The 26,443-nt window shown below is 40.4% G+C and overlaps 1 protein-coding gene across 2 annotated transcripts in view; it reads right to left on the bottom strand.

Moving 5' to 3' along the window:
• COLQ (collagen like tail subunit of asymmetric acetylcholinesterase) overlaps positions 1-25,699 on the bottom strand; it is a 42,762-nt gene extending 17,063 nt beyond the window's left edge. The window contains exons 1-9 of one of the 2 annotated variants that reach the window (XM_017836107.1): positions 25,488-25,699; positions 11,765-11,877; positions 9,785-9,889; positions 6,882-6,926; positions 6,093-6,119; positions 4,617-4,688; positions 2,145-2,207; positions 1,090-1,116; positions 424-468 (exon numbers count right to left, since the gene is read on the bottom strand). In XM_017836107.1, coding sequence (XP_017691596.1) covers positions 424-468; positions 1,090-1,116; positions 2,145-2,207; positions 4,617-4,688; positions 6,093-6,119; positions 6,882-6,926; positions 9,785-9,889; positions 11,765-11,877; positions 25,488-25,593 — 603 coding nt within the window. In that variant the 5' untranslated portion in view covers positions 25,594-25,699. The remainder of the gene's footprint in view (positions 1-423; positions 469-1,089; positions 1,117-2,144; positions 2,208-4,616; positions 4,689-6,092; positions 6,120-6,881; positions 6,927-9,784; positions 9,890-11,764; positions 11,878-25,487) is intronic. The other variant, XM_017836108.1, reaches the window with a different exon arrangement.
• Positions 25,700-26,443: the final 744 nt, after the last annotated feature.

Here is a 26,443-nt window from a genome sequence, read left to right as displayed (position 1 = left end):
CTCCATTTGCATCAAAAGCAGCTTACTTTTCCTTTCTTAGTTACAAGAACCACCAAGACATGAATCTCTCCCCTTTCTTCCTCTCCCTGTATCATCATATCATCAGCTAAAAGCATTCTGGCAAGCTGCCAGTTCTGAACTGCACAGGCCAGGAGAAACTGAGGTTACCTCCAGGGAAATCCCCCTCTGACTCACCAGCTTCCCCCCCTGTCATTGGGGCTGGGGGACACACAGACATGGAGTCTGTCCCACCACCTTCACATCAGATGAGACCACTGCCTTCCCTCACCACTCCTGCCCTCCCAGGAGGATGCTTCCGTGCTCCATTCCTCCATGCCACTTCTGGTTTTTGCTGTCAGAAGTACATTGCTCTTCACACGCACATTCAGTTAAAGATGACAGCGATCTGGAAAAGAAAATTACCTGGTCTCCTTTGACTCCTTTGTCACCCCTGTCACCTCTGGATCCCTGGAAAGACATAACAGGGGGACAATAGCTTCGTTACTACTATTCCATTAAGAAGCAAAAAATATCTCTCAAATAACAATGTGTTATTTGAAGTCAGCAGAATATAGTAAGGTCTTCAGAGCAAGGTATATAGTTCATTATTGATATTATAACAGAATTAAGAGCAAGGCCTGTAGAAAAAGGGATTCATTCTCCCAAGATAATTCTTTGAATACATGCTTTCCTGGACATAATACTTCCAAACTTGATTTTTTTCCTCCAGTTGGCTTCATTCCCCGGTTCAGGTCCCACAGTAATGCCTTACAGTAAAAACTGTCTCCATGTCAAAACATGTATCGCTAACTAAACCAGATCAAAAATTAAGGATTATTATACCCATTCTACAAACAAGGAATCTGTAGTGAGGTTCACTGTACAACTCGTCCACAAGAAGACAGGGTGTAAAACTCACTTCTTCAACATCCCAGCCCAAGCCACAAGACTGTGCTTCTTGTCTATACTTGTTTTTCATTTCTCAGTGGGACCTTTAGACTTCATCAAAATTCAATCTCATTTCTACAGTTACTTTTTTTAACATGTTTCCCAATATTAAATGATACATTATTTTATTGTCACACTGACCTTTTCTCCTCTAGTTCCTGGAAAACCCTAAAGGGAATGATAGATATTTTAATGCTTCTTGCTTTCGAGATCACCCAAGAAGCCGGACTTTCAAACTTTGAAGTGAAGAAAAAGAACGAAGCACAAATAATTAATTGCATCAACTTGTAAATGCAAATGAATATTTATAGCTCCTAAAATTGGCACTGAAACAGAACTGTGAAATATGAGTTAAAGGCACAACAACTCAGCCCAAAAGCCAATGTGAAAAAGCCAGGTAAAGCCAGCAGATTTGATATTGCTTTAAAATTGAAACAAGTGAAATAAAATGTAACTGAGAATGAATAAAGCATTGGATGCCACAATTAATAATCTAAAATCATGTTAGCAATAATATTCCTCTTCTGTTTTGTTTGTTTGTGGTTTATTGGTTTCTTTCCTCCATGGATATCTTTTAGTAATACTTAAGTAATCTAATGTGATCATTAATATAAAACTGATCTTTCTCTTAAAGAAACATACAGCAAATAATGGTGTTCAGGTTTTTTTTTTCTAGTCCTTTATTTGAATAAACTGATTACCTAATTTTTTGAAGTAACAAAAAATGTTGTGGTTTAAATTTTTAAAGGCAGGGTCTATGATATAGACAATGATGTGCAGATACTGGAACATCGAGACCAAGTTGTGCTTCTATCCTACTGTCAATACATATACATAGTTTCAGTAGAGGGCCAAAATGATCTCCACAGTCTATGAGGTGGGTAGAAAACATTGCAGACATGATTTAATGCTGCAGATATGTTTAAGAACTTCATTTTTCTAGTGTGATACAATTATGTGTGAATATGCTTTAAAAATAAGTTCCAATAATTTATACCAAAACATTTTTAGGAAAAGCTAAAAACACAGCCAAGCCCAACCACACAACATAACCTTGCCTGACGCAGAGCATATCTTTTTAGCTGTATTAGAAAAGATATATATCGATAAATGTTTTCCAGCAAATTCATGAGGGAAGCAGCTGTCAGCAGATGTTAGAAACCAATGTCTGAAAACACAGCACTTGGTTAACAAACCTTGGAGCCCATTGGTCCTCTTGTACCTGGCAATCCCATCACACCCAATTCTCCCTTTTCACCCTAAAGGGGTCAATAAAGAGAGTTATTGATTGTGGCTCTCTGATGACACCATATTTGAATGTCTGACAGTTTAGTGGTTCGGGTTTTATGTCAAATAGTTGAGGTAAGCCTGACCTTAGTGTAGATCTCTGGTAGACAGAGGTCTATATTGCAATTGTATTCTGCCTGAGTCCCCACATGTTATTTTACTCTTCTATTTACACTTTCTTGTGTGCACAACTTGTGCTCCAGTTTTGCCAGATGTTATTAAAGGACATGTAAGCAAATCACCATCACCTTTTCTGCATGAAGGTGCATTGTCTCTACCCGGCACCACTTCCACTTCCACTAGGTTGCAGATGAGAGAGGTGTTTTGCTGCATGCCTTATGGCTCGGGGAGGCATAGTGACTACTTTTAATGAAGTTCTGAGACATCACATGCTGTACAGTCATTTGGAGCCAGTAAATCATGAAAAAAATTTACGACAACTTCTCTGGCTACTGTCAGCTAATTATATCTAGCGTGAAATAATGGAGTAAACGGCCAGACATGCAGCAGCACTACCAGCAGAATACATTTGCCTCTCATTCTCCTTCAGCTTTCACTGTCCTAGAAATGGAGGGGATTTTCACACTGGCTGCTGCCCCTGGAGACTTGAAAGAAAACAAACTACAGAAAAGACTTGAAGAAACAAAGTAGGAGAAATAAGGACCGAACTAAGGCTGTGTCAAAGAAAGAAAAGACAAGGAAGGAGATCCAGCTGAAGAAATAGCAAATATCCACAGAGGTGGATATGTGGAAATAAAGCCAAACAGCAGCACACTGGAGATTTACAGCAAGAAGAGGATGCAGCAAATGTTTATGGTGAAGATGAGTGTCAGAACTTTGAGAAGATCAGAGATGGGGAAAAAGGAAAGAGAGACACAACCAATTACACAAGCAATTGATATGAGCCCAAAGATCTGTTGGACTGTATTCCACTGGAACCTTCATTGACAGGCAGGAAACTAAAATTTATAAAGACCAGAAGAAGTGAAGCTGTGAACTTTTCTAAAGAACAGAGGAGACCAGTATCAGACAAGACAATAAAAGCAGAAGTGAAATCAAACAGCAAGTAAGAACTGCAGCTAAAGTATAGAAAAAAGTATTTCTACTGAACGTGAGGGATGCTTTTAGGAATATGATGAAAAAGCATAGTAGTAGACAGAGGAGATTAAATCAAAATTAGAAAGACTGCATAAATAAAGCTAAAGCCTATAAAAGGAAAAGACTAAGTGAAAGAAGAGAGCAAAGCAGACAGAAAACTCGTTCACTAAGACTACGAAGTTAGTTGAACCTTCCCTCTGCCCTCACTGTTCCCACTGTGGGAAATCATAACACTAAATTTGCTGGGGGGGGGCACCATTTCCCATCTCACAGTTCATTGATTTCTTTTAAGTACATACTCTCTTGTTGCTTGTCTACATTCCCACATACTACAATGTGACGTTATTCATCTAAAATAGCTGTAAAGGTTTTGACGGTCTGCTTCCAGATGCAGCTTGAATTAGAAGTCATCTACTATTATTGTTGCAGTATCAAGAGCTACTGCATCACGTTCTCTGAGGTGAGGGCATCAACCTTCATAGAGCAAATGAAGAATCAAAGATTTAATGGAAAATGCAGCTTCAAACTAAGGACTGTGTGCAGTCCTTTTCCGTAATGCATACTGGATTGAAGAAAAGCAAGTTATCTCTAAAGTCCCACTAGAAACTCCATAAACTGAGACTCCTGCGAAGAACTGTATACCTTGGGCATAAGATAGTACTCACTAAAGGACTGTCTTGAAGCATTTTTTATAATAAATGCAGATGACACAGCTACTCTGCAGTAGCAAAGTGTGTCCTGTCGTTTCTTCTGCTGTTGGTTAATAAAAATAACAGGAATGAATTTTTATTTGTGAATATTCATTTGTGAATTTTCATTTGTGGGAATGAACTTCAAAGGTGTGATAAGCAATCCTCATGGTTCGTAGTCTCTTTCACCTGATACCAGTCTGGTGTTTTCCCTCTGATCACACAGGCTCACAGTATACCTTCAGGCAAAAGGATCATCATAAAGAATAGTCATAAAATGATGATCAGTTTAGAAACACTGATTCATGTGATTGTGAGACGTCAGTGCCTGCCAATAAGGCTTTATTAGGTTGATTTTCGATTTCCCTTTGACATGTTTAATCAACATAAGGAGTGCTACAGGGGTTGGGTTGAAGGTGGAGTAACCTAATCCTAGACTGGGCATACCAGTGTAAGAAATGGGACGAGCACAGAGTGTTCTTGCACTGTTACATCTTCCCAGCCTCTGGCACGTAGTTGTTTAGAGACTTCCTAAGACAACTATTCTGTCTTCATGATGCCAAACGGGTTGTTCCATGTGAATTTTAGTCTTACCTTCGGTCCCACAGGTCCAGGCCATCCTATTGGTCCTGGCATCCCAGGGACACCCGGGGGACCCAGTCTACCCTTGAACGAAAAACATTGATTACAATGATTCATAAAACATCATTCCTACACACTCTACTGCAGACAGGAGATAAAAAGACCTGCATGTAATTATATCCATGTGAATCCAATTTATGATAAGAGCAGAACCAAATCTTCAACTAACTATTCTTATTACAATTGTTCTTATTCTAAACATTCCTATATTACTAGCTATAACTGCTCTTTATTAGCTACTACATGACTAGCAATAACTGCATACATACAGTTATTTATCTGTTTTGATTACTTCCCGTAAATCACTCTTTAAATATCTCCCAAAATGCTGCAGTTTAATGCTATTCCACTGCATTACACCACTTGACAATATGATATTTGAAACATCATCATGACTTTTGGGGCCAAGAGCAAACTCCCAAGGGCCAGACAGCTTTTAGTGAGAGTTATACTGTTTTATTTCCATCCTGAGTGACTTCTCTTTTGGAACCTACTAGGTTTCATCAGAAGAGAAAGTACCAATGTACTGTGGTTAAGGTTTGCACCTTCTTGTACACTGGTGGGTTACTTTCTCCAAGACATTACTGTTCTGAACCCTTGAATTTATATAAATAATATTTTCATTTACTGTAATTTTTTGTTTTCTGTAATCTATTTGCAAGTAGGTGAAAGAAAATGGCCTCTTCTGTTTATGTGTTTTATACGTATTTGAATTACTGATTGGTAGGTGGTGTATATTATTAGAAAGGTGTTAAAATCCTTGGTATATTATTAGAAGAGTACTTCTTTTCCTGGTTAATGACTACCCTCAGCATATCTCTGATTTCATTCTGCATTTCTGTCTTCTTTTAAAGTTAATTACATTAAATGGATGTACTTAGTGACTGAGACAACATATTCTGTTTCATCACATGTAGGGGCACATATTTTTGATGATATATCACGGCTCATATGTCACCAAGTAAGCCTGGGATTGTACTCAGCATATTGCATTGTTGCCAAATCTCTGGAATTATAATCATTAATTGTTATTTCTCCTTCAGGGCTATCTGGCTGAGGCTTGTTTAGACTTTGGAAGAGTAAAAACTTTGATTTTGTTTTGGGCTTTCTTTTGATGCACCTTTTATGATAGCTCCCATACCCTGCTTCCTCTGTCTCAAGAGACATAATTCAGGTAATTTCCCTCTCTGTTTGACTAGTCTCCATGCTTTTACTGAGGGAATTTTTTGAATTCAAACCAGCTGGGGCAGCTCTCCAGCCCAGCACCTGGAGTTCCCTGCCATCCACTCTGGGTACCAGTCAGAGCAGCACAAACAGATTAAACTTCAACATAAGCTAATTATTTTCAACTGTTGTCTGCACCCCTCTTTGGCAGCTGCTATGTGTCAAGTATTCAATGGATTTCTGAGACAGCACCTTTGTTCATACCTTTCTTCCTGGCCTGCCAATCTCCCCCTGCCAGAGAAAGGAATATGTTAGTCTTGTAGCCACCACATGAAGCACAGCGGTCCATAAGTCAATGCATTGGGGTATTTATATTAAAAACAAACAAAACACTGGGAATATCTTTGTGCTCAAGACTCAGAGGTAAAATGAGAAGAATTACTTTGTCAGAGCTCCTCGGTCTTTCTTCTGTTCTCAGCCCTAAATCTGTAGTCATCACCTTGTATATGTCATGTCATGGCTAGGCTTCGCGAACGAAGATTTACATCACCTTGTATAACAAACCATGTAACACATGCCCAGCTTCAGGTACAAAGTTCTTTAGGCATCATTATGGAACAAATGTTTTGCATATCTCAAAACATAATTTAACATATAGGCCAGTTTTAATACTTGAGCTTCCCCGTACAATTCACACTACACGGGAGAGCTCTGCTTCTCACACCCTCCCAGAGGGACAGGGAGCTCAAAGGCTTTTGGATCAGTAACATTGCTGACTTGTGCACCTGAGCTGCTTTCTTACTGCATACTCTAAACAGAGGTACCTATCATGAGAAGCCATAAAAATATTTCAAGATCAAGATCAAAAATAAACACTGAAAGATTAAGTTTTAAATTATATCTTCAAAACAATTTATAGTTTTGTATTCCATTTAAAGCAAATCCCCCCATTCATGACTCATTGTTCACTTAACAGACAAGGAAAAAATTTAACATCCTCCCCTCCTTCTTTGCCCCTCAAAAACTTATCAAACTCCAAAACAAGACACTTACTTTCTCCCCTTTTGGTCCCATTATACCAGGAATTCCTTGTGGACCCTAGGAAAAAAAGTGAATGCTATTATTAAATTGCATTAGTGAGGAGGCACTGATGGTTGTCTTCCCTCAACCCTTGACCCTATGGATGTTTCCTGGGAACAGTGTGAACCTGTAAGTCTGAAGTGCTGATTGACATGTTTGAATGTGGCCTCTAAATACCAAGTCTGTGCCACTGCTAAAAAGGAGGCTGGAGAGTTGGACTGACAAGGGAAGTGCAGGAGCATCTCATAGATAAATAGGACCAAAAAGAAAAACAAGCCTGGGGCAAATGAAAGATGAGACGTTATCAGAGTCCTGAAGAATTAGCAATAACAAGGATATGGAGACACCACATCGACTGGGAAAGGAGGTCAGCCAAAGGAATCATAAGGGAAGTAGCACAAAACATGTGGGATGGGCTCTGCAGGGTGGGATGGACATGGAGGATTGCCGCCGCTTCTGAATCCTGAATATATTTCTCTCTCTCAAATCAGACTGATTCTCCTTTCAGGAGACTTCTTAATCCAGGGAGACCTTGAACTCCATCTCAGAAAAAAAAATCAGAAAAAAAGTTTTGTTTGTAGAATGCTTCAGTTCACAGCCCACCTTTTATTTTTGAGTGACTAAGGAAAAAATCCTATGATCCTGCATCAGAGCAGCATTAGATTCACAATCATTCATTCCAGGTTTGAATCCTGGCTGCCTTATACTGTCCAAAATGTTATGTAAATTGTACATGAATAGGAGTAAAATGCACTCCAACTATTTTAGTCAGTATAGTTATTTTAGGTTTTCAGTGTAAATCAGAATGCACCTTATTAGAGTCAGAGACAAAATTTACCTTATTTCTTTCATTAGAAGGTTACACAGGGGAGGAATTATAGTCCGAGTTATGCCACTACAAATCTAATTCTCCTTCTTATGAAAAAGTGTTAAAACTCAGCTATGATTCAACAGTATGAGCTTTTGCAACTCCTTTGAAAGCCATGCAGGCTACAGCAGAAAAGAATTCAGAAGTAGTTAGTAGATCTCTTTTTGTAATGGTAGTATTCTTTTCAGGCTGCCATTGTCATGAAACTATTGTCCAGGGGACTGCTGGTTCAGACATTGTCCCTTTACAAGACACAGTCCTGTAATTTATAATTAAAAATTCCAAAGCCATGTTTACTCACTCTACTGTCTGCTGTTGTGATAAAACCTGCCAGCCTGCTCTATTTAAAAATGTTCTTGGAGGCATCATAGGTCATTTGGTTGAAAGATGAATATTATTTATAGCAATGGACTTTGTAGAACAATAGAATTAACATTACTGTTCTTCCAATGTAAGCCAGGGAAAGTATTAAGAGATTTTTTTTCTTAAAAGAAAAACAATCTAGTGAAGAATGAAATAACAACTGCCTCTTTCACAAGTATGGCATCTCTGGATCATGGCCAACCATACTGCAGGGCTGTTTCATAATGCAGAGGCTTTTCTCAATACAGGACTGGAGAAACAACTCCCATCTCTTCTCACCACTACTCATCATTCTCATGCAGAATGAAACCGCCTCATCCTGCAACTCAGCAAAGACAAAATGGCAGGACGATAAACACAAGGTTCATGAGGGGGTTGGAACTAGGTGACCTTTAAGGTCTCTTCCAACACAAACCATTCTATGATTCTATAAAAAGAAAACTTTGTGGCTTTCACATTGCAGCTTCTAGACTACTTACAAATACCTTCTGAAATACTGACTTCTAAATAATTAAAGTTAAGCTTTTTGCCACATAACTGAACCTTTATTTTGATGTACTGTCCATACTTTTTAAATAGTGTTTGGGTGCTTGTTAACTTCTCAGGCTGCCAAAGCCTCAGTCACAGCTTTGCTGCAGCAAAGGCCCAGTGCCATCTCTGCTATTAGCTATATTGTAATAAACTGGCATCCAGGGGCCTTGAGGAGCATCACTGTTCCAAAGAACCAGGCACAACACATCGATTAGGACTTCCTGTGCTCCAGGAGAAACTGGAAGTACCTCACCAGTCTCACTTTTCTTTGGAGGGAACAAACTGGAATGGAAAGGCAAATCAATGATCTTCTCCACATTACAGAGATGTCCATAACAAACTTCCCTCTAGAGGTGGTCTGTTTCCTCAGAAGAAGGTAGTCAGGTTGGATGGGAGTCTGAGCAACCTGACCTAGTTGAAGATGTCCCTGTTTGTTGTAGGGGGAGGTTGTACTAGTTGACCTTAAGAGGTTCCTTCCAACTCAAACTGTTCTGTGATTCTAAGATTTCTGACCTGAAGATTTCTGGAAGTGTAAATTGCCAAAAATGAGGTGTGAGGTCAAAAAGACTCATCCAAGGCTATCCAGCAAGTCAGAGGCAGAGATGTTGCAGATCAATCTAGGAGATCACCCACCTCCTGAATCCCACCCCATTACCCTGCTGAAACCCCTCCTTTTCTCTGATGTCTGCTGTAGGTGTTTGCCTTCCCAGGGATGTACTTTTCTAACATTCCAGTCCATTGCATCTCTTGTGCATCCACTCCACAGGTTTTTGTCCTCAAATAAAAGGACAACAGAGTCTAAAGCAAAGAAAAACCTGATAAAGAACCTCTGAGAGAAGTGATGATGCCTCTGGGATTTTTGATGTGTGCTACCCCCTGTAGAACTCCACAAAAATGGAGGGTGAGCTTGAAGTAGACTGAAGTATTCAAGGCAGGGATGAGAACATAGGGTAAAAAGCCTACATGATTTATGCAAAGTCATATCAAAATGAAATTAAGCAGGGCTTGGTATGTTTATTAAGTTGTAAAAAGCATTTTCAGATGTTTCACAGCTTTATAAGGACCTTGGAGCAAGTGAGAGAATAATGTGGTTTATCACGAATGCATCACTCACCTGGGGGCCAGGAGGCCCGGAAGGACAGTGTGATTCAAGCAGAGAAGAAGCTTGTATTATCTGGAGCTCATGACACAACTCTTCCATATCCACATCAAGCAGCTTCTACCAAACATAAGACATATGAGTGAACATGCAGCCACATGTAACCTGCTGGAGAAATGCATAAAAATCCAGCCACCACACGCTACAGTCTCAAGAGAGTTTATTCACACTCTTAGGAAGAAGCCTAGGGTTTGTCAGAAGGTTCTCTTCACGGATGTTTGAACATTAGCTCTTCGGCATAGCATCCTGCCTCAAGCTTCCTCCTCCTCCTTCTCCTTCTCTTCCTCCTCCTCTTCTTCCTCCTCCTCCTCCTCCTCCTTCTCCTCTCACAGAGGCACATCACAACCAGGCTGCTGTGTGTGTCTCCAAGCCAGAGTGGGACCCTGGCCTATTCTTAGACCTGACCCTGCTCTCCCTGTCCCACTTTGCAAGTAGCAGCTCCTCTCCTAGAATAGTGTCTTTGTTCTAATAATAGATACTACACTCAGGGAGGGCATAGGCAGCATGAACTTCGCTCCAGAAGATACTAACCCGCAGACATTCATTCACTGCAGATCAGAGACGATGCCGTAAATGATTGATGGATGTCTGATCTTTTGACTTCAAAATTAAGCTTTCATGAGTAAAATGCCTTATTATGTCCTGTGACAAAGGTGATCTCCCCTGGAAACACAGATGAACACTGAGCCAGAAACACTGGATTAACACAACTGATCTTCAGCTCCCACATGAAAGGCCGCTTTCCAGAAAAGCTCTGACTACAGACTCCAAAGCAAAAACTGCTCGTAGTGAATTCACATGGCTTCCACCCTATTCATAACTACTTATTTTATTTCATGTTTTTATTGGGGAGGTGGTGTGAAGGATGATTTTATGCTCGAGTTACTCTCTGGGTTGCTTACAGGAATCTCAGGAACCCTAGTCCCAACTTCATTCTCACTGAAGGAGTACACCACATTCCTTGAGAGGTTTTGTCTCTGAGTGTACTTTCTGTGGAAATCAAGGCACAGACAGTGGAAGTGATGAGGAAAGTAGGGGCAACTAAATTTTTGATCTGGAGAGAATAGCACCCTGAGTTCAATCTTGATCTCTCTCAAGGCAATGGAGGATTTTACACTGTACTTTTTCTTGGGTTAGTTCTTGTTTGACATCTTACTAATCATTATTTACATAACACTAGTAATAATTGTAGTATTTGTATATGGTAAATGGATAGTAGAATTAAGAATAGGAATTACTGAGTGGGTATAAAAATTCTTAAAAATTTGGATGAAAGATATATTGGAGTTAACAGACCCTATCAGTAAGAGTAATTGAGCAAAGTGCTATATCATGTACCCATTGTGTTCTGTATGTTGCATTTGTTAACGTATGTGTATGGATACATGTCATGTACAGCAGGTTTGTGCATAGGTGGGTAAGTGAAAACTGCATACCAGCAACTCAAACTTGTCTGTCTTCCTGCAAAATGAAATGCTGGGAATAGATTCCATAAGAGGATTTCAGGACCTTCATTTCACCCACCGGGTAAGGCAAATGTGATGTAAAACAGGAAATATACATAATCTACACCCTGAAATCATTGGGCAGAATGGAACGGTGCCTTTCTGTCTTTACTGGATTTATTGCAGTGGCATTTCCTTTAGTTCAGGATTGCCTTACTCCAAAAGTCCCCAAATAGAGTAAGGAGAATATGTTAAGTTAATTTAATTAACTGCCTGAACAAACTCAGCCTTATTTAATTCCTTGATCTATTTGGGATTTACTTCAAGTCCCAGTCTGGGATGTTGAAAGATTGTCCTAACAGAGCCATATCAACACAGCCAGGAGCGTTTGCTGAGTGACACCACAAAGCAATGCTTGAGAGGATGCTTCATCTTTGTCACACATTAAAAGTCATGCAAAAGCAGAGAGAGGCTTTCAGGCCAGACTTACAGTGCTCCAGCTGTGTCTGAAGTACGGTGGTGGGAACAGGGGTGGTGGAGGAGGGCCAAGGAGGCAGCACGCTCTGCAGTTGAGCTGTTTCTTCTGTTCCAGACAAGGGAGATCTGTTCAATACAAACACTCATCTGTTGTCTTGAACAGCACAAACATTTCTCACAGAATAAGAGAAGTTTCCATTCTCAGGATTTTCCTCCATCCTGTGTGCATTGATCGCAACACCATAATCCATGCAGGGATTTAAGAAACTGGGTAGGCCCTTAAGGCTGTAAGTTCTTTCTTGTGCTGAAGGCTATGCAGAGTTTTAAGCTCTTAATGTGGCTCTGACACAGGCTGATTTTGGAAAATTTCAGATAGGCAACATTAGAAAACAAATCAAATATTTATGAGTTTCTCCCCTCTCTGTTCCAAAAGTGTATTACAAATTGCTTCTTCTGGTCCCTGCTACAGCCTGCGTGCTGTAACAGAGAAGCACTTGTGCTGTTGCCCACAACCTTCCCCATGAACCAAACCGCTCTAGGCATTGCTGTGATAAGTGGGAAGTGGGAAACTGTTTCACAGCATATTTGCTTGCATTTCCCCTGGGACTGCAACCAGGTTGCTTTATTTCTGATTTGTGCATCATTCCTAAGAATAAACACCCTGAACCAAAGACTTAGCTGATGGTTTTGTCACTGACTGATTGGTAAGACAGGATCTCAGTTCTGTTTGACAATGTGTTTAACTTTTTCTAAGAGGTAAAATTACATCAACAGTGTAAGAAGCTGTGACCAAAGATTCACAGAGGAAGGGTATTAATATGGTGCATTTACACAGTGTAGGTTTTTTCCTGAATCTATTTACTCCTAGGGAAATACATTTCTGATCAGAGCAGAGGCCTTCTTCAAAGGTTTTGTCAAGGACAGCAAATATTTATTTATGCCTGTTGGCTTCTTCCTCTAGCTAGTGGCAGCTGGAATGGGTGTCTGTGAGCAGCAGGGTGGCAGGAAGCCAAATACAGTAGGAAGAAAAGCCTATGGTGAAGTATCTGGTATTAATAGAAAATCTCTAAATTAAGTTTCTGGGAACACAAACCTGACAAAATTGCTAGATTGTTTGCAAATCAATTGCAGGCTGGATATTAGTCACGTCCCAAGGCAAGGGAAATTTTCTAAAGGACAGAGATACTTTTAGTTTTTCAAATGTCTCAGAAAATGTATTATATCAGTTTCACCATCCCACATTAATGGGGATGGCATTTGCTCAGTCCTGATGTGCAGAAAAGAGCTGCCCAGAGGAGTGTGATTGAGCAACATTCAGGGGTAGTTCACGTCATCCAGATTTCTTTTCTCTATCAAAACACTATTTGTGGTAATGTCTTTGAGAATGAGTCAATTAAAGTCTGAAGGGGTTCGTAATGAAGACTCTTTCTCAGCTTTTCCTCACAAGTTTGAAACTCAGCCAAAAACTTCAATTTAAGAGAAAGGCAGAAGATTTGTTGAAAAAAAAAATCATATATATTGTTTCATTTAAAGCTTTAAATACACAACTGAAAATGCCAATGACCTTTAAAAAGCAGCAAAAGTTTGAGTTGCCTGTCTCTAGCTCTCACAAGGAATAAAATACGAAGATATGAAGAGTTAAGTTTTATACTGGCTTAACCTGAATTCAGTCACTCTTATGCAGCCATAATCAAGTTCTTCAATTTTTGGCACATGTACTTCTGTGGTTGTCTGAATTTCAGGACTGTATTTGAACATATTGTATTGGGACTAAATAGCATCTTATTAAAGCAATGGACAGCTTGTAATTTAACAGGGTATAAAGTGTGATTATTATTTTATTTTAGGCCACATTCCAATGTAATCTTTCTTATTACTACCTTATTGATAATCTAACTATATTTCAACAGGATTACTGTCATTCAACAAGAATAAGATTATCAAAACTAGCCTGATGTGGCTTAGTTGCTAAGAGATCACTACCAGGCACTGTAAAAAAAAGGGTTCATTACTGCAGTTGTACCACTACCTAAAAAAAAAATTAAGCGCTGCTTTTTAAATATTTTTCAAAGATAAGATTAAATATAGATGTATATCTATAGTACTCATATGATACTTATCATGTCCTCATGAGTGAAGTCCAGGCCTGGGTTATAAAATATTTGGATTTTCCTTTTTTAGCAGAAAAGTCTGCAAATCTGTGGAATAGTCTTTATTGAGAAAAAAGATATAGCTAATGAAGCTGGTAAAAAAACAGCCACTGATTTCAGTCCTTATAGTCTTATACCAATACTACCGTAACACAAGTTAGGTTGAAACCCATTTTAGGTTTGCAGGTATAAAAAGTGATAATATGTACTGATCTCAGTGTGGAAGCAAGCAAAATCTAGTTAATAGTAACAGTAACAGATACTATTACTATAGATACTAGGTAGATACCAAATATTAATAGATACTATTATTATATACTACTATACAACTACCAGAAAGGAGGTTGTAACAAGGTGAGCTACAACCCAGGCAACCAGCAGTAGGACAAGAGGGCACAATCTTAAGCTGTGCCAGGGGAGGTTTAGGTTGAATATTAGGAAAAAATTCTTTACAGAGGCAGTAAACAGCCATTGCAATGGGCTGCCCACAGAGGTGGTGGATTCACTGTCCCTGGAGGTTTTTAAGATGAGACTGGATGTGGCACTTAGTGCCGTGGTCTAGTAACCACGGCGGTGTTGGATCAAGGGTTGGACTTGATGACCTCGGAGGTCTTTTCCAACCCAGCTGATTCTATGATTTTAATAGATGCTATTATTATATACTAAGTAATTAGATTCCATTAACAGTATAGATAGAACTATATGGGACAGATATAATCTATATAATGATGTGGGTAGTTAATATTTCAGGGGCTCCATCAGTAACCATGGCTACATCCTGGAAGGTGTATTTGTCAAGCCAGTATTTAAGAAAAGGGTGGCCTGGACCCAAGGACCTCCCACACTCATGTATTACAGGTAATATGGCAGCAGAGAGAGAAAACAATGAGCGATTCACAAAGTGACTACAGGTACGACTGTTATAATCTGATCTTCCAATAAGGACCACATTTCATTGGTATGGATTTTGTAAGTAACTGCAGTAGCCCCAAGATGTACAACTGTTATAGTATTGCCTTGATTTATATCACAAAAGGGTTACCTTGGCAGGCTTACAGACTCTCTGCAAATGCCATGCATATTTTTAGGCTCCAGGTTAGCTTTGTTTGCTAAACAACAGCTTCAAAATACTCCAATCCCCACCAGTGGAAAAAATCTCATCCCAAGAATAGGATCATCGTAGTTTTCTGTGAAATATGAAGACCCTGCCTACACAGAGCATGCGTTTACATATCTCATATGGAAACTGCTCTTTCAACAACTTCAATGTCAAGAATATGTCAACATATTCAATAAGAGAAATAAGATAAAATGAAACACTTCTAGGACATGACTAGAACAGTTGTTTTCAGAGAACATAAAAATTATAATAGCTTTAAAATAGAAAGTATTTACCATTTTCAAATTATTTTTATGGTCCAGACTATAAATTAATCCAATTTAAGAAAGTGACTATATACATCTATGGGTATACTGCCAATGGTTGCTTCAGAGAACAACATATTTTAGACAAGCTTTTGCAATGTTTCATTTTGTTTCTGTAGACTGCTTATGACCATAGCTGGAACAACTCTTATTTGAGATGGTCCAAAGCAGAGCCAGAGAGAAGCCTTCACCCAATCTGAGTCCCCTGGAGTGGGGCTCATATGAGGTCTATCAGGCCTCCCAGAACTGATTCTGGAGCTGACCTTTGGCCCTATGAACCCCCACAGCTGCACCGCAGGTACCAGAGAAGTCCTGCCCTGGGTTCGAGTCAGATTTACAGGATTTCATTGAAAAAAATCATCAATAAACCACAAAAATTACTTTTATCCTAAAATCACAAAGCTGTAGGCCAAATGCCAGGAGGAAAGGACAAGAAAAGAAAGGGATACTTAATATGTGTTTCCCTTCCTATTTATGACCACACTGATCCAGCAAGCCCTGACGGGAAGCCGAGCTGTTATCCAAAGGTTTCTCACCCTGACAGCAATGCTGGTGGCTTGCCCAGCTTGTGACAGGCAAGACTGCTAGATGGAGACCTCTGATAGCTGACACCCCATCACAGGTGCTTCTCCTACTTGGATGGCTCTCAGAATTAATAATAAACAAGCTGGGCAGACTAGTCAATTAATGAATGTGGGCTTGTCCAGCTGAAACTGAGACTTTCATCTGCTTTGTTGTTATTCATTCAGGCACCTCTGAACCTCCTTGCAAGGACAGCAGCGTGCCACGGGCTGCAGCCACTCAGTACCATTCTGTACATCTACTGCAAGGTGACTAAGGCACTTTTCCTTTTTAAGTTAGGAAAATTTAAGAGCTTGTTAAAAGTGTCCTTTGAAAGCCATAAAGGTCAAACCCCTTTATTTATAGAGCAGATGCAGGTATTAAACTCTCCTTCAAAACCCTGAAGATATGTGTCAGCATTAACAATACATGTTTCTTTAAAGTGTGTTTTATGAAGCTCTGTGACACAAAGAGTGCCTTAAAGGTATATAAGCAGATATGGCAACACAGCTTATGTCAGGAGCTGGGTTGAACAGTCAGGTTAGCGAATAGTCTGCAAGTCTCAGTACCTTTTTGAATTTAGACCTTATAGTTGATGGTCCAAATATATCTTTCCCTATAAACCAGATTAAGTATGCCAGAAAAATATATTAAGCTTAGGTAATGGTGTCTGCTTGGAGGAGGTGGTTACCTGTGACCCATGGGAGTTACAGGATAAGATATGGAACTGCAGCTCTCCTCTGCTTTTAGTTTCATCTTGCTTAAAATGGAGCTTCAGAGTCTTTAAGGAACAGAGTAAAATGGATCAGAAATTAAGTCAATTAACTTCAGAAAATTAAGAAATCCAGACAAAACCTTGCAAGTTTCTTTTCATAGAATCGTAGAATTCTTTAGGTTGGAAAAGACCTCTAAGGTCATCAAGTTCAACTGCTAACCTACCACAGTCAAGAAAATCTCATAAAAATTTGAAAATGCTCTACTTTTAATCCCCACAGTGACTACAGACTGTGGCAGCAGTAATGTGTATTTTACCAGCTGGTGACTCACAACAGACTCAGAAGCTGTCATAATAAATAAATAAATAAATAAATAAATAAAGTATTTAAAAATCAGTCGACATTCAAAAAGCTGGACAACAACATGAATCCCGGCACGCTGCCTGGACAGTGGATCTGGATATTAACCTGGCCAGAGGAGCAAGGACACTCTATCCTCCATCTCTACCTAATATTTAACCCACGTCCCTCAGCATCTCCGAGCAGCCCAGCTGGTGAGTGACAGGCGGCTGCATCTTTGCAGGTCAGCCTTAGAAAACACTGCAGACGCAGCAAGACAGGAAAACAAAGGAGTCTGAGATTTTTAAGTGAAGGAAAGGCCTTTTACTCCCTGAATGCAAACATTTCAGACATGTATGTGTGCATATATAAGGACAATGTGTGTGCCAGAGAATTATATACTATTCTCTCAGACTGATTGCAGAAGGAAAATTCTGAGAGCAGATATATATATGGAGAGAAAGATTTGCTTGTGTTGGCTCTGCATTCCAGTTTCACAGAACAGTGAAAAAATCCCAGTAAAATCTGATGGGTGGACACTTCAGTGGGTTATAATACGAGTTTATAAAATAAACCCATGTGTTATATAAATTCTGATAACCACAACAGGGCTGTTCTGTGCAATTTGCTTTCTACTGCCTTCCATTTACAGAGGTCTAGACCATTTAGACACTGCTAAACAATGTTGACAACTTTACGTGTTCCCCTTCAGTGCATGAGAAACTGAGGCACAGAGAAGTTAAGCAAGTCCCCCAGATCTGTGGATAACTCAATTACAATACCAGAAACAAAATTCCAATCTGGTGAATAACAATATCTCATCTCAATCATTTTATGAACCAGATCATAAAACTCAGCCGCTTGTCACACAAGCAATATTAAAAATACTCTGAGTATTAAAGCCTAAGAACCTACTATGATCTGTAGAAGAGCCTGAAACCCTAAAGATTAATGCAAGATGGTTGCTGCATCAGCCCCGAAAGACTTCTACATGTCATTCACTACCACACAGTCCTCTCTCATTTTATCTGTGAGATCAGTAGCAACAAAGCTGAGAGACACCAGTGTCACTCTTGTCCAACTGAAAGATCATAATCTGTTAGTGCTGACATAGATCAAACATGTACTTGACTTTGATGTTGCTCCACCACATGCTCAGACAGTCCCAGACAATCCCTATGAGACTGTAGGTGTTGCTGTATGCTCAGTAAGACTTCAGAGAAAAGCCTCCAAAGTCCTCTTTGAAAGTTTATTGCCATGATCTAGATTAATTCCTCATGACTCCCTTGCTCCAACAGATTTCCCGCCTAGCTGACTTTAATCTTTTGCCTTTCAGAAAAAAAACCAACCCTGTATTGACCTGGTATTGTAAAAAATCATTAACTTCGTAGTTTCAAGAAGCTAAAAAAAAAATAAATTGACACTTCCCTAGGTAGAAGAAATCTGAAATTGTAGCACTGCCTGCTTTAGATGAAGCATCTCCCTTAACTTGTGTGCATTCCCCAGGTGCCTGCATTTATCCACACACACTTGCTAGTTTCTGAGAAAAATGGTTAACAGCCTCTTTTTCCCTCAATGTTTCAGCCCTCCTCAGCATTCTTCTCTTCCACCTTCTCTTCCCAAGTGTCCTTTCACCCTTACAGTGGTGTGACTACAGAAAGCATGCCCCCGGTTTCCTTTCCATTAAAAGGGTGATTCCTTGGAGAGAAAGGAAGAATAGAACATCTAGGTTGGGTCTGTTAATTCCTGTGAGGTTTTTTCTCTCTCATTTATATCTGAACTTCCTCAAACAATTCCCCCTAGATTTGAAGGGCTTTCCCTGTTCTCTTCTACCTACTAATCCGCAGCATGAGACTGATCTCCTGGCCGTGTCCTGGCTGAGTCCTATGCTGCCTTATAGCTGAATGTGCTCCCTGTTTCTGCAATCCTACACCATCCTAGCACCAAGAGTTAAAGAGTGCAGGGATAAAGGATCTATCATGACAACAAACTTCCTTCTATCTAAACACAAATTATATTTTCTATAGTTCTAACTAGATTAGCAGTTTCTTTTGCTGCAATCATGCTGCTGTTGCTCCTTTACCAATGCAGCCCACCCATGGGAAGCCCCAGTGTCTGATAGGAAAAAGACTGTAAAAAACAAGGATGCTAAAATATGAAGCCAAAGAATGTTCCCTTCCTGTGCAGGGGTTTAGTAGTATTGACAAAATGACAAATGACTGTTTATCCTAGAGGCAGAGGTCTACAAGCACTGTCTGACTACAAGTACATAGGGACTAAGCTGATTTTACAGGACTTTGAATTGCTTGTCAGTGGAGCTTCCATTCTTTCACTGAAAACACCTGATTTTGAATTAGTTTCCTTTGCTATGCTGGAATTCAAGCCTCCACCTTCCAGTCTGGTCACAACAAAAATCTGATGTTCACCAGGATGTCCAATACCTGTGGGCTACAAATAGTGCTATGTTCATTCATGGCAATGATACTGAATGGGCAAGCTCACTCAGGCCAGCGGGGATCTCCATGCCAGCTGCAGCATTGCTTTCAGCTGAGGTTCCCTTTTGGACTGGTTGCTGCCTGTCAGAAACTTCATAGGTTACAGAAAACCTTCAGATCAGTTACTGCTTCCTTTGCTGGAAAGACAAGCAAGCACTGCCTCAGCTCCTGTACTGACCTCTGTCCCTGGCAGCCGAACTTCTTCACCACAAGCTACCACCCAAAAAATACTGGTTTTTTTTGGTTGTGTCTCTAGAGGAGCTTCCACAGTCTCAAGCCGGGCAGCTGCCTTACTTGTAACACAAATGTTGCCCCAGAAAAAAAAAAAATTAACTGATCACTAGCGTAGTCTCATCTTCCAGTACTTCAGGAGTCCGGTATCAAATCTGGTTTCTCTGTTTCTGGATGCCTCTGTCCTCATCAGCTCACCACATAAAGCCAACAAAGTCAACCTTTATTATGAAACCAAGGGTAGCAGTGGAACACAGGGGCCTGCATGGTTCTTTTTCATGCATTTTCTTGAACAAATGAATGTTTGTGATACTCACCTTAAGCAGTGTTTCACTGAACCCTTTCCCTTCATATGCATTATCACTGAACCTTTTTTGACAAGCCAACCACCCTGTCATCCAGTAATGACATAAGCAGGACAGAAGCTTCTTTCCCCTCCTGTATAGAAGACCAGAGCTTGTTTCAACCAGCTTCCAGCTTCCTTACTAGTGGCTGTCTCCTCTTCTGATTTTTATTTACTGCTGCAAGACAAATGCCACAACCTCCTGAGCTCCCTCTGATGTCCTTTCCTTGTCCCTCACCCACAGGACCAAGTGGGCTTCCACTCAGTGGTCTACTGCTAATTTCACAGGATCTCCTGGGACTCCCTTGCTACCATGGATTACATCAGTCTTCCCTTTGCCCTTCCCGATATGAAGGTGGATGTAGACATGAGTCACAGACAGGCTGTGCACGAGTGTGGCTGCTCTGCTCTCACCTTACTCAGGACAGGTGTTGCAGTGTATGAGACCAGAGAAGAGTCTGTGAATCCTAAGGTAATTTCTTCCCTGAGTGTCATATGAATTGGTCTGAGCAGAAAACTCAATTTGGGATTTTCACAGGTCATATCTACCAGGGGAGAATATACAGACAAAGTCAAATCAGTGTTTCTTTTAACTGTATTTATTTTAAAGATCCATTTACTTAAAGCAACATACTAGAATGTTATTTTGCTACCAGTCCAAGCCTTTCCGTGGAGGCTGCTCAGCAACTGCCTTCTTTATCAGCTTAGATGGGTACCCATTAAACAATCCTTCTTATGGCTTATCTTTCCAGCCACCCATTTGGGCTATCAAGCTCAGATGGTTAATCCCAAGGTAATTTTTTTCTCTCAAGCTGAACAGAGATTCTACTGAAAGAATCTTTTGCCTCCCTTTCAGGTTTCTGTGAGTCACAAATGAGCCAGAAAGCTGTTAAATGCCCTGCCCCAAGACCTTTGACTAGCCAGATTCACAGCCAGGTGACTGCCCTCTCTTATGGCCAGTGATACTTAGCATTCCTTCTCCTAATGAAGTTGTAGCCTTTGCCAGTGGCTGATTTCCATCAGGAATTTTAATCTAACCACAGCTTTCCTGCTTACTTATGTTCAGTGAGAAACCCACTGACCAATGGTATCAGGATGCTGGGCACCTCCTGGGCCCATGTTGACTTTCAGAGCAGAGCCAGGCTTCCTTCCCTGCGCTGATATTTTTGCCCCTCACAGATTCACCTCTGATTGCTAGTCACCCTTTGGGCTGCTTTTCCAGTAGGCTCTGGCTGCTGCCTTTGGAAAGTCTTCTAGCATTTACTTTTGGTCTTATTTTAAATTCCATCTGCATCTTTCTTGCTCCAGCAAACACTTTGATAATTTTTTCTGTTGTGATTTTACATAAATAAATATTTACGATTACTCTCCTTAGAAACAGAAAAACCCACCCACCTGACATCTTTGCTGTCCATTTTGACATTATTTAGGGTTTCTGCAGGTTGTTCCATTAGAGGAAAAAACCCCCAAACCCTGATGATGGGGTCAGATATCCCTTTTAGAGAATGACAGCTGGGATCCAAACTGCCTCCGTATCAGGAACACTTGCTTTTGTGTTCTCTCTCATCACTGTTTCTCTCACAAATGTACAATACTTTCTCTCAACACCACAGCACCACAGTGGCTACCAGCATCCCTTCCCCATATGGCCCAGCCAAGGCTGTCATCCCTCACAGCTCCTCTTCCCAACCCACCTTGCCCATCACCATGGCTCCAACAGTTTTGGTCCACAAGAAAACTAGACTGTTTTCTGCAGCTCTGCCACACGAGGTCTGGTTATGAATATGACACCTTCCTGACTCAAAGAAGCTAAGTCTCATGCCTAGTGACACATGATGTTCCTTTTCTTCAGGAAAATAATAGGAAAAAAGGCAAAGAAAGTGTGAGGAATATTGTTCTCGTATTACCATCCCATTGAGTTCTTTTAAATTTTTCAGCCATATTCTGTCCATGGGACTATGTATCAAAATTGATTGTGGGAGAAGATTGAATCAAGGGATGCATATGTGGCATGCAGAAAAGGCAGTTTAGGTCAGAAGCACTGAGATGCAGTTCTTTTACTTTGGCTGCTGCTGGTAATTTAAATACTGTCCCATCTCTTTGCAAAACCTCAGAAACTCTGGGTCTGGATGAGCAGAATAGCAGAGCAGGAATGAGGCAGAGAGAAGAGAGTCTTTCTACCACCTGAATTTGAAAGTGACTTCCTTCAGGCTGGTTCTTACGAGGTGCAGACTGATTCATGTAGCCCTACTAAAAATGACGATAGAACTCATGCCTAGATTTCATCATGTAAGTGCAACAGTGCAGGAACCTCAGTAGAGCAGAGCTATGAAAAAAAGTTGTAAATGACAACACAAACACAGTAGTTTAAGAGTGGAATACGATAGATATTTTCAGGTTACGCTGAAAAGAAACCTGGAAAAACCCTGAAAAGTTTTTGCTGCCACATGGAACCACAGCCACATGCTTAAGCATGTTGTAATATTATTCCCTGAAGCATTTTCTCCAAAAACGATGCTTCAGCAGCAGCAGACTCAACTCTTTGGAGCTGACACGACATTCAAAATACTTCCAGAAACAAGGATGCACTTTTGCTTGAGGCTGATGGGACTAAAAGGTGGAGATGGCAGCAAAACAAAGGTCCAGATTATTCTTCTTTACCCTATTATTTTATAAACACTTTCCAATTCTACTGGTTGTTTACCTCTGCTTTCTAATTACTGCTTTGTGACCCATAAAACTCTTTATTTGTGACCTGTTGCTATGCAAGGATGTGTGAGAAAAGAAATAAAAGTATTTTTAGCCCAGAAGTTTTCAGACATATCTGGAAAATTCCCAAATGCATTTTCCCAGCTATAGGAAAGACAAGTCATTGCTTAAAAACATCCTCACTGTTAAATGTGATTAGTTTCAGAATTTGCAAGTGCAGTATTGAAATCCATTCTTTAAATGTGAAATTACATCCTGGTGCCAGATACAAATAATTGACTCAGCTGACAGTAAGGGAACATTTGAGAAACCACTGAAATAACTGAGAATGTAAATGGAATTAATTCACCTTCTGTACCCACTGTGAGATTTCTACCAGAAAATACAGAATTTATTGCTATTCTCTTAGAAGTTTTTTAAAATGCAGATGTAACCAAAGCACTAAATGAACTATTATGTCATTTTTCATACCAAATAGCCCTGATTAACAAACACTAATGGCATACAGGTATGTAACAGCTTCCCAAAGTACATCTCTTAATCCAGTCCTGTGGTTGCAGGATTATGACTGAATCATCTGCCATCTGTTATTTTTTCCACATATTATCAAATAAACATTGAAAATACATTTGTGGCAGAAACCTCACTAAGAGCTTGTTGGGTATAAAGGTGATTTTTGGTGTCTTGACCAGAAGAGCACAGCATGGAGCTTTGCCATGGAGCAGAGCTTGGGGTGGTAATTTGCCCAAACAACTACATTGGGAACCAGATCTCCTTCAGGTTCACACCTTCCCTGAGCCTGAAACTAGAAGTTGTTGTTGGCCTGTGGGGATGGAGGAGGAAAGGGGCATTCATGGCTGCAGTCTCTGCCTGGGGAGCCCTGGGGTCTCTCACAAACAAGTCTCCAGGGCTGTGCTATGGAAAATACCCTATTGCAAAGAGCAGAGTCTGGCATTTTCCTTCGTGTTTGTCTCTTCTACTATGGTTTCAGCAGAAATGATAAGTTTTTCCTCTTCTAAGGTTCAGGTTATTCATTGAATGCTTATTTTTTAAGAGGACAGTTCAAATGTGTGTGCCACAGGAGAAGGCAATGAAAACATCCAATTCTTGTTTGTCTGGGTGACATCTACATCTGATATCTATGTCAGATAAATATAAAGTTCTTCAAAACAAGTTTTGAGGTCTAATGACTTACATGTTTTTGCAAAGCAACTTGGAGTATATCAGAGAATATAAATGTTGATGATTTCTGTACCTCAGCGTTTACAAATCTCAACACAATGGAAAAAAGCATATCCCATTGAAAAGAAATGATAACAAATGGAAATGCTTTTTAGCATCCTACAGAGCTTAGTGGAAAAAATTGTTAGTTCCTAAAGATTAAAAAAATGGATCAAATTGTTATCAAAGTATGTACTTCTTTGAACTTTAGGCTTTTCTAGATGATATCTTACAAGATATCTGAAATAATTACAGAACTGTAATGGCTACATTATTTCATGCTACAGGGCTTTTACCAAGGGATTACTCTTGTGGCCCTCAGAATCTTAATATTTGAATATCTTCAAATGAATGGACTGTTCAAACCATTGGGAGTGAACAGTGTAGTAATTCTGCACATTTTAAAATATTTGTTAAAAACCCCTAGAAGAGATCATGCATAGTGTTAGTGCTACTTAGTGCAGACACCTAGCATCTCACAGAAGCTTCCCTCCGGATCGCCCTTTCCTCATAAATGCCTCAAATGTAAACCATCTGGCTCTGTGAGCACACCAGAGAGGTTAGAGAACAAGAAAGGCTGTGTGCCTCTAGATTCATGTCTAAGGTTGATTTTACGTACAGACAAAATATGCACACCTTTGGTCACTGTGAAAGAAGGATCTGTAGGTACAGCTGGCCCTGATCTACAAATCTTGGTTGAAACATCTCAAATCTGACACTACAGGAATCCAGGACATTAGTCAGAAGCATCTCTATTGACAGATACAGAACAGCAGACAGAAAGTGGGAGACAGTGATTTGCCATAAATTGGCGGAAGTTCCTCAAAGAAGAGATGGAGTCAGAGCTCTCATTAGCTTTCCCCTTCCTTCACACAGAACATGACTGAAGGAAAGTCTTGCTGCTGAAACTGTAAAATCTATTAAGAGGGATTTCCAGTGCCCTGCCTCAGCTGACAACTAATTTGTTTTGTCTTTGCCTAGCAGGGATTTTCCATGCAGTGGACTCTTGTTTGCTATGTAAGTCATCTGAGTATTTGTTAGTGTCATAGCCAGAGCCAGATGATGTTTATTCTGATAACACCCAGCTGGACTCCAGCACCACTCATTGAGGTCAGGGCTTTATTTATAGAAGCAGATATACATTGAGATTTATTTTCTTTCCCTTGCTGTAATCTACCTGAACCAATCCAAAATAGAAAGAAACATGTAGACGTGCAAGTAATACACTAATCGGGCCAGATATATGAATTAGCACAGCACCACAGAAGCCAATGGAAAAAAAGCATTTTAGAGCGGCTGAGGATCTTGTCTATTATTTCTCATGGGGAAGGGAGGGGTTTAAAACTAGAAATTATAAAGCAAAAAGCAAAACCAAGCAAGCAACAAAATGTGGCAGAACAGGTCTGCAGTGCAAAACCCCTCCAGCAAGATCTGCAATTTGAACTATTTATTTTTTTTTCCTGTGTTCCCAATCACTGGAAAGTGCAAGAATCAGAGTGCAGAGTGCTCCAAGCAAGGAAAAGTAACGAGACTTAAAGCAATTTACCTGCTGAAATTGAGAAGACATTGTCAGCGTACGCAGTCTGAGATAAAGCAAAGCAGAAGAGAAGCGGCAGGTAAGATCCCCAGACAAGCAGGCTGAGAACCAACATGCTGGCTGTGCTCTGGCAGATTCCAGCTCAGAGGCGCAGGGCTGCTTTGGGGCTGGCTCTCTTGCTACCCTCACTGCCTCTCTGCCTTGCCTGCTCTCTGCCTCTTCCCTCGCTATGGGATGCGTGTGTCTGTCAGTGTGTGTACGTCTCTCTTTTTCTCTCCCCCCTCCCTCCCCGTGCCTTTAGGAAGAAGGAATGCCAACCATTTCCCATTAAATCTTCTCCTTACACTAGACACAGTTATATTTAACTCCTGTGCTGGATCAGTTGCCCCTATTGTGGACATTAGCTGCTAAAACTGGGGCATGGGGGATTCTGGTTTTGCTAACAGAAGCAAAAAGGCATTTTGGATAATAATAATGATGAGCAGGAATGGGAGAAATTAAGAACTGGACTAAAAACAGCATCCTTCAGTGCAGGCAACCAGACACCGGCATCAAGATGGATAAAATCCCTGATTGATCATCTTCTACAGGTCACTAATTGCCTTAATGAGAAAGATGAGCAGTGACCTAACATCTGCTTATCCCTGGTAGCTATGAGTACTGCATTCATGTACAGAGTGCAGCTCGGGGTGAGGGATGTCACAAAGGCTTCACAAACTGATAAACACATTATTATTTAAGATTTAAGTGAAAATGACAGTATCACTGGTAGTGCCAGAAATTGTAGGACTGCACAGAGTTTATTGATGGGGTGCAACAGGTGGAGGAAACAATACATGTGCATAACGGGGTGAGTGAAACGCTATCGGCTCTGCGGGTGGTGACAGTGAACACACTACACCGCACTGTGCGAGGAAAACAAACCTCCCACTCTCTGAAAAGCAGCAGGTGCCCTTGCTACCTGT

This window comes from Lepidothrix coronata, unplaced genomic scaffold (assembly GCF_001604755.1).
Source record: "Lepidothrix coronata isolate B3197 unplaced genomic scaffold, Lepidothrix_coronata-1.0 Scaffold270, whole genome shotgun sequence".
Classification (NCBI taxonomy): Eukaryota; Metazoa; Chordata; class Aves; order Passeriformes; family Pipridae; genus Lepidothrix; species Lepidothrix coronata.
Note: the sequence above shows the minus strand (reverse complement) of the source record. Positions and strands in the feature narration are given on the sequence as shown.